This window comes from Astatotilapia calliptera, chromosome 18, assembly GCF_964374335.1.
Source record: "Astatotilapia calliptera chromosome 18, fAstCal68.1, whole genome shotgun sequence".
In the NCBI taxonomy this organism is placed as follows: domain Eukaryota; kingdom Metazoa; phylum Chordata; class Actinopteri; order Cichliformes; family Cichlidae; genus Astatotilapia; species Astatotilapia calliptera.
The window spans coordinates 31,983,579-31,992,858 of NC_137439.1; the positions used below are offsets into that span (position 1 = coordinate 31,983,579).

General features: G+C 41.7%; 1 protein-coding gene across 1 annotated transcript; it reads right to left on the reverse strand.

Annotated features, from left to right (window-relative positions):
• Positions 1 to 1,681: 1,681 nt before the first annotated feature.
• fitm1l (fat storage inducing transmembrane protein 1, like) lies at positions 1,682 to 3,674 on the reverse strand. The gene is made up of 2 exons (XM_026149623.2): positions 2,569 to 3,674; positions 1,682 to 2,432 (listed from the first exon to the last, which is right to left on the reverse strand). The coding sequence occupies exons 1-2, from the start codon at positions 2,745 to 2,747 to the stop codon at positions 1,745 to 1,747; spliced, it is 867 nt and encodes a 288-aa protein (XP_026005408.1). The 5' UTR covers positions 2,748 to 3,674; the 3' UTR covers positions 1,682 to 1,744.
• Between the last annotated feature and the right edge of the window lie 5,606 nt (positions 3,675 to 9,280).

Here is a 9,280-nt window from a genome sequence, read left to right on the forward strand (position 1 = left end):
CTCCATCTCTGAGTGAAGTTAACGCTCTTTCTTTTATCTCCCCGAAAAAAATGTCAGCTGGAGCTTCGTCTAGTGACACATTCTGTAACAAACTGCACACAAAATAATATTCAAAGGTTATCTGTGATTTTATCATTTTGAATCCCATATTTTATCAGTATATGATGTATTTTGATAAAATATTTATTTTTTATACTGTGAAATGTCCTGAAAAACAAAATATACAAAACAGTATATATGACATCAAGGACCCATGGCACACAGCTTTGCAGGTACTTTATGTTTGTTTATGATATTTCCACGCGTGGTCTCACAGCCTGGTTTTTTAACTTTAAACCCCAAAGTAGCCCCTACAGACTTGGTCAGCATCTGACAAAGCGTGGGGACAAGAACAAGAAGAACTGGAGCAAATGGTACTACTGTACCATGCACTAATTATGTGTTCATCAAATGTTTCATGAACATTCAGGGTAGTTATGTGCAGGATAAACAGGTTAGCTTGCATCAATCTGGTGAATTTACAGTAAAACACTGTGTTAGCCTGATACTCAGTGGCTGTAGTTGTCAGTGTTAGGTTACATGTAGTGTAGATGATGGATTTGCATTTAAGCTGATGATGCTTAGATTCATTCACTGAATGAATTCATCCACCTGTCTAGTATAAAGGCAACATCCAGTATACTGTTAGTGTAAGAAATGAAACTCCACCGAGATGGCTGTGAAACACATGTTGAAGTCAGTCGTTTAAATCCACAAAGAGCAGCAGCTAAGCTGATCACAATTTGTCTACTAATGCTCAAGCTTACATTCGAAATTATTGTGAGTGTTAGCATTTTCCCCACGTTGAGCCAGTACAACAGATCTTAGTGTTCCCCCACTTGCCAAATCTCACTTAACATTCTTTAAAAGAAAAAAATACTTTACTTATTGTGTCCTAAACAACAGATTCAAGCTGGGTGCATTCATTAGAATTTAGATTTGACTAATATGTGTATTCTCATGTACTAATATCATTTTAATATTATATTAATATAGCGGCAGGTCCAGTTATCTATGCATAAAAATGGTTAGTAGAATTGTCCTTCAAGGAGCTGCTTTTCACTTTCTTTTTCTCTTGTACTTGAGTAAAGAAGTTTAATCACTACTCTTCAACTTTTACTGGAGTATTTTTTTAATGCAACTATTGTACGGTTACATTGTAACATCTCTGAGTGAGAGACTATCTCTCCACTTCATTACATATTCCATATGTATGGGGTGTAACGCCACGGCCAATGGGGGTCATACCCCGTACATATGGAATATGTAACAGAGTGCAGAGATAGTCTCGCTATGATAAAGAACTGCACTTCTGCTTTAGAACAGAATGTCTATATTTCGCCACCTCTGGCTACAAGTGACAGGACTGTAGCTTTTGGCACTTCTTCATTGCCTTGAAGTCCACAGCAAAAAATCTGGACAAAACAGAAAGTGAGCAAATTCGACCAAATTAATGTCTCTGTAAATCTGCTTCTGTGTTCTCCATTTGTCTTTCCAGTGCTGGGTTGATTTGGCTGTCACACAATTCTAGCTTTCAAAGGAAGAGCAGATGTGAATCATCGGTTGTATGTAACAGAAAAGGTAAATAAACATATTTGACATGAAAGAATTAAGAGGTCTGATAACCCACACTGTACATCTGTTTGTTTGGAATTCAATTTATTTTACAGTTAGTTCTCAAATGTTTGTTTGTTTGTTTTTTAAGTTAATTGCAGTGATCGTGATTTGGTTGTTTCAGTTGTGCATCCTCCACGTCATTACCGACAGCCTTTATGTTAAGTAGTCCCAAACCAGGCCTCCCGGGGCAGTACCAGCTGGGCCCCAGGCGGTACCAGCCCTGATATAGTCCTCTCCAGCTGAGACAGCCAAGAGCACCCCCCAGCAGCTGGGTGGGGAACTGAGGAAAGTAAGCTAAGAGACAGAGCAACAAGAAGATCCAGAGCCAGAGCAGAAGAACACAGAACAGAAAGAGGATTCTCAGTGGGGCATCTGAGATTCCCCCAAGGCTCAAATAAGGTCCAAACACAGCTGTTTCCTCTACCAGCAGCAGGCAGCAAAGGCAGAGAAGGAAAATGTCTTCAGAAACCTCATATCCCCTCCACAGCATTCCAGCTTTCAGACACTCAGACTTGCTCTCCCCCTCTCGCAGCACCAGCAGAGTCTGGCCATTTGTGACCACTGTTCCAGCTTCTAAAGGTTCATAGCAGCTTCCTGTGGCATTCTCCAGGAGGTCCAAGAGTTTGCAAAAACCAAGCCATAGTCCACCGGCCACCGCAAGCCGTGAGAGGTGGCGGATGGAGAGAGACAGGGAACGACGGACGGAAAAGGAGAGGAGGAAAACAAAAGAGCCAACAAAGATGCAGGTCCAACCCCAACCAGAGTGCAAGAACATCCTGGAAGAAGGAGAACAGAGATGAGAGCAGTGGAGACAGGACGTGATGGAAGAAGAAATTATATCGACTGAATATGAAATATTAAATATCAGGACAGAACAAAGTTGACAGGAAGTGTAACAGGAAGCAGTCTCACCTGTAGAGGAAGTGATTCTTCTTGGCAAAGATGCTGTGGTGAGACACCCAAAGACTCAGCATGGGACCGAACATCACCAGTGCTGACAACAACAGGTGGAAGTGCCGCCGGAACAAGGTGGTACCCATAAACCTGGCTGCCAGGTCTGTCAGGACTACAAGGACTGTGCTGAGGAACATTTGGACCAAAATGCTGACTGAATTTCAAACAATATACAAAAGCCACCTGCTGCTCGCTGTGTTTGTGCAGATTATCCACCTCAGACCCAACAGTGTTCACTGTTTCATGTGATGAATCTGTAATCCTCTACAGAATGCATGTAACGCTAACCACACATTACATTTGCAGAAGAATTCAAGAAGAAACAAGAAGAATTCACCATCTTATGTAGTCCAGGAGATAGTAGCAATGACCAGACAAATGCAAATGCACAATAAAGTCACTGAATTTAGGGAAACAAACTGCAGTTTTCAAAGATTAGATCCATTGGAGCATGATTATTAATGATGATTGATCCTCCAGAAATCCACTGTTGCTTAGGGGTGTGATAAAAGTCCACTAATGTTAGCTGCTGTGACGTTAGTATTTACTTCCAGGGGTATGTATGAATGAATTGACAACTGGCGTTTGACAACCCATGAAATCCAGCCCTAAAATTCTTCAGTCCAGCAGGCACTTCTACTGAGTCAGGGAAGTTTGCTGTTCTCCATTCACAGCTTTAGTTCAGAGCTGAGTGAGCTTCTGTTGAAGAAGTTCTCTCCTTCCTGGTTTCCTGCCATGCGACTGTGAGACTGTGCGTTTGTCACTGGTCACGCCTGCACTGATTCTTCAAAAATGCAGTGTCAACCCAGCTGTGACACTCAGAGACATCCCATAGTTGTAGCTCCAGAATACTCTTCTGCTATCTTCAGTGTAACAGTAGCTTCTCCCTCAGTGCTCTTGTCATTCACAACCACCCAATATGTACATAGTGTGCTCTTACCCGTGTCACATTGCTCATATTGGAGTAGCTGAAGGTCGAACCACTGACATGGATTCCTTGACAGTAAAATGGATATCATGGGGTTTCAGATTATTCACATTAATGCAAAGCAAAGTTAAAGGGTGAGAGTAAACTGAGCAATGCTGACTTGAGCAGCGTCATGAACCAGAAGTGACATCAATTAAATTAAATGTGTCACATTATGTGTGTGTTTGTATGTGTCCTGGTGTATTAATAGCTATAACCTTTGTACTGTATCTGAGCTGAGGCTCAGCTGCTGTAGAAGTCTGTCTCTGTCAATCACTTGCTGTCCTTTCTTGCTCTCCGCGGTCTGCTGTCATTCTGTTTCATTTAGTTTCTTTAATTGAGCCAAATTGACCAAGGCACTTCTGTCCTCTCAGCACCCAGTCACTTAAAGTCCACAGAGCTCTCTCTGTAACAATTTCTGTTATACACAGTGATCCTTCAACTCTTAGTGGCTCTTACATCATACCAATAAATGGCACTATTATTATTATTATTATTGTTATTGTTGTTGTTGTTGTTACGTTGTACTGTTGTGCTGTTTTAGCATGCTCTAAATAAGTCCAGTTTTTCTTATTTTTTTCTTATAATTTCATCTGCATTGGTTGTTATTAAGTCTTTGTTTTTGTTTACTTTTTAAATATATAGCTGTTTTGCTTTTTAGTCAGATTAATTTTCAGTTATATTCATACTACATATCAACTGTATGCCATTCTGTAAACTTCACTTTCATTTTAAGCAGCACTAGATCTTTCCTGCTTAGCAGTCTCAGTGTTGTTGCATTAATTACTTACAGTCAATAGCTTTGTCTTCAATGTAGACTTCATAGAAAATTAGTTCTGATAAATTCAATATTTTGGGAAATACATTACATAACTGTAACCAGCATCTTATGAGCAGGCTTTGTTGAGGAACTCCATGACATGAAAGGATCTGAATCACACTTTTTGATACCTGACCAAGACTATGTTTAGTGTGCTGAGTAAGTTACAAAACGTGTTTGTGTTCTAGGAGTATCGTTACAGGCCACAGTATTCCCCCTCTGTCTTTTTATGTCACTGTAACTCTTTCAGCATGTTCTTTTTTAAGCCCTTGTTCAAGATTGGTGCCTACTGTCAGTCCTGCCTCCTGTACTGAACCAATGGTCCAGTGCAATCCTCCAATGAAGCTGGACAGCCTATGTCAAGACAACACCAATGCATCATTAAGATTAGTCTGCTAGAAGCAATGAATAGTGGATAAGCTCCGATGAATGGATAAACAATTAAAATAGAAAGCTTCAACTATATATAAAACTATAGTTTTATAGTTTTTGTAAGCATGAAAAAAATGATGAGAACTCAATCAGCCACTGAAATATGTTCAGTATTTTTATTTACTCTCATTATATTACCTAAACTAATGTCTCTATTAGTGTGTGTGTTTCTGTGTTATGTGTTGTTACACTGTAACACTGTCTGATTTACAGGTGTATCATTTTACACAGACTGCCGCATCTCACTGCACTGTTCAATATTTTGGCTAATGTACATATTCAGCATGAACAAATATGAGTGAATAATTGAAAAATACTTTATCTGAGATGTGGCAAATTCTTTTGTTACAGCAGTTGAAATGATGATGAAATCAGGTTCATCTTTCTTTAACTTATTATTTGACAATTCATCTGCATTGTTACTTCTATCCCGAGCAGCTCCACCATCGTGAGATGATTTCCACATGATTGCAAACAACAGCGTTTGTAAGATTCAGTGTAGCGCTGTCTGGAGCGCAACAGCACTCCCAAGAGCAATACAGAGACCCTCTGTGCTTGGATTTCATTATTGTAGTGCTGCTGACATCTACAGGAAAAGCTTTTTTTTACTTGAAAGAATCCCCCACCCCACGCGTCTTAAAAAAATGTGGATTATTGAGAGTCAATGAGAACCATTATCTTGTTGTTAGAGCTACGCTTTTTTAATATTCAGTTTGGAGAACTGGAGTTTTGACTGCAGAACGATCTGTTGAAGGCTATTTGTATTTGAATACGCATTATTGGACAATCAACATTAGCCTAAAATTAAATATGGAGAAATGTTGTTTTGAGACTGTCATCTACACTGAACAAAAATATAAACGCAACACCTTTGTTACTGCTCCCATTTCCCATGGGATGGACGTAGAGACCTAAAATTCATTCCAGATACACAATATAACCATCCCTCCCAAACAGTGGTCACAAATCAGTCCAAATGTGTGGTAGTGGGCACATCTGCTATATTGAGACAATCCATCCCACCTCACAGGTGTGCCACATCAGGATGCTGATCTGACATCATGAGTAGTGCACAGGTGTACCTCAGACTGCCCACAACAAAAGGCCACCCTGGAATGTGCAGTTTTTTGCACTATTGGGGGTCTGAGGACCCAGAACCGGTCAGTATCTGGTGTGACCACCATTTGCCTCATGCAGTGCAACACATCGTCGCATGGAGTCTATCAGATTGTCATTTGTGGCCTGTGGAATGTTGGTCCACTCCACTTCAATGGCTGTGCGAGGTTGTTGGATATTCGTGGGAATTGGTACACGCTGTCGTATACGCCGGTCAAGCACATCCCGAACATGCTCAATGGGTGAGTATGCTGGCCATCCGTGAAGCGCACACCTATCCAACGTGCCAGACGCCATCGAATGTAAGCATTTGCCCACACAAGTCTGTTACGGCGACGAGCTGGAGTCAGGTCAAGACCCCGATGAGGACGACGGGCATGCAGTTGAGCGTCCCTGAGACGGTTTCTGACAGTTTGTGCAGAAATTGTTTGGTTGTGCAAACCAATTGTTCCAGCAGCTGTCTGGGTGGCTGGTCTCAGACGATCTTGGAGGTGAACCTGCTGGATGTGGAGGTCCTGGGCTGGTGTGGTTACACGAGGTCTGCGGTTGTGAGGCCGGTTGGATGTGCTGCCATATTCTCTGAAACGCCTGTGGAGACGGCTTATGGTTGAGAAATGAACATTCAATGCACGGGCGACAGATCTGGTTGACATTCCTGCTGTCAGCATGCCAATTGCACGCTCCCTCATTGCTTGTGGCATCTGTGGCATTTTGCTGTGAGACAAAACTGCACATTCCAGGGTGGCCTTTTGTTGTGGGCAGTCTGAGGTACACCTGTGCACTACTCATGATGTCAGATCAGCATCCTGATGTGGCACACCTGTGAGGTGGGATGGATTATCTCAATATAGCAGATGTGCCCACTACCACACATTTGGACTGATTTGTGACCACTGTTTGGGAGGGATGGTTATATTGTGTATCTGGAATGAATTTTAGGTCTCTACGTCCATCCCATGGGGAATGGGAGCAAAAACAAAAGTGTTGCGTTTATATTTTTGTTCAGTGTATTTATATAGCCAAAGCACAGCAACAGTCACCTCAAGGGGCTTTATATTGTAAGGTAGACCCTACAATAATACATACATGTTTTTTTTATGTCCTTGTTTAAACATGTGCTGTGGTGTGGTCTCACTTTGCTTGTGACTTCTTCATGTTTAGAAATATAATGGATAAATAAAACACATTATATTTAATAATGCAAAGCACAATCTTATAATAGGTTGGGAGCATGCTTGTGCTATGAACTCCCTGCCTCCACATGCTCATGTGATCGACCAGTGGACAGGTACATTTATATATAATATATTAGAACTTATATGTATAGTGTATGCTTTTGAATTGGGGGTGAACAAAAACCCTGCCACTCTGTGGATCAGCTGAGACATAACAGTTTACTGCAACCGGTGTAATAGTCATAGTCACCTTCATGTAACAAGTAATGGACAGTATGGACCCTAAACATAACCTGAACTCAAACAAGCCATCACCAAGTAAACTTGGTTTGTGCCCCCAAAGGATGACTATAAAAAATATGACTATAAATGTCCCTATGACACACACACACACACACACACACACACACACACACACACACACACACACACACACACACACACACACACACTTACACTTACATTTACATGCAGGCACACACCAGTGATCAGACCAGTCAGACCATAGTAAGTCAATGGTCACATTCTTCCTTTTCAATCTCAATACTCGTAGTTGCTTTTCAAAATCTGGTGATATCATTGTGACAATGAGTCATGCTCCTGTTTACCAGGATGCCATTGCTGCGATCCTCTGGTGTGACAATCCTGTGTTCAGCTGTAGCAGACCACAGAGTCGACAACACAAAGTAATGGAGGCATCATGTAGGTACAACTGTAGAGCAGACAGAACAGTGGGGGATTTAGAGATACCTTCAAAATTTCGAGTTATGCATGTCAAAAAAAACTTTGTTCAGTGGCAGAAACAAGTTTCAGTACCCCTCTGATGCCAACAGTCACTCCTGAAAAGGAGACAGAATTGAACATGATTTATTGATATACAGATTTCAATTAATCTATTTGGCAGTTAAACTCTGACGGCCCAACACAGCAGAATGATAGGAGTTAGAGCAGGACCCAGTGGAGTCTAGATGCTGGTGGTGGAGATGAAGATGGAGGCTTGGATGGAGCCTGAGTAACTTGTAAGGTAAGGAGGAGATGGGGAGGAGGTGGGTTGCATGAAGGCATCTGCAAGGCAGAATGACAGATTTAAAGTATGGGGAGTGGCGGCTGATTGGCCTTGAGAACGCAGGGAGAAAGATGATTGGACTAGACCAGTGATGTCCACAGTGAGCTTGACAGAGTGGGAAAGTGATGTAAAACTTAAATTAGCCACCAAAAACCTGGAAAGCAGACAGATGTGTGACCACAGATCTTTCTGATTGAACTTAAAATAATTATATAATAATTGTTATCCAGCAAAAAAAATAAATAAAAAAATAGTCAACTGACACTTGTCTCTTATATGTCTTCAAGTAAGCTCCCAGTTAATAATGTTAACTTATGAAAATAGTTCTTCAAAGGGAGCATTATGGGTCAGCATGTTGGACAAAATTATGACCCAGACCCAGTTATCCTGCTGACTGCTTGGGGTTTTCTTTCAAAATCTTCACATAGCTTTCTTCTTCACGATTCCTTGCACCTTGATGAGATTATGCTCCCTCTTCTCAGGAAAACAGAGGGAGAGAGAAAGGGAAGATATGCTGCAAAGGGCAACGGGTTGGAACCAAACCTAGGCCGGCTGCTCTCTGCAAGGCAGCATATGGTCACCCGCTCATCCCAGTGAGCTAAACCAGCAGCCAAGTGAAGTGCAACCTCGCACTCCATCCCTCTGCAAGGTTGGAGTGATTGTTTTCATTGGAACTACATTTCCCAACTTGGCTAAGTCATTCACAAGTGTTTTGGCCATTGTTATGGTGTCTCTGGACACATCTCTAGGTAATTTTCTTTCCAGAATCTTTGAAACCTTTCGCTTCCTACATCTGTCAAGCTTGTTCTGTACTGTGTGACTCTGAATTTCTCTTTGATGTGATAGAAAGCTAGTAATGCTGTGCTGCCTCTCCCACTTCCGGATCCATTAAAGGGTTGGCTATCTGTGTGGCAGTCATCGAAGCTGTCAGCTGTGGGATCTCGCCTCTAATCCCCCTTAAAGACTGACTGGCAACACAAACAGCTGCTGACCTGATCTCCTCTGCCCTGTCCTGCTGCTGAAAATGTTCCAAACTGGAAAGCCAGAAAGGACAGACAGGGTCAGACATGCTGGAGTCCTCTTTCATACTTTAA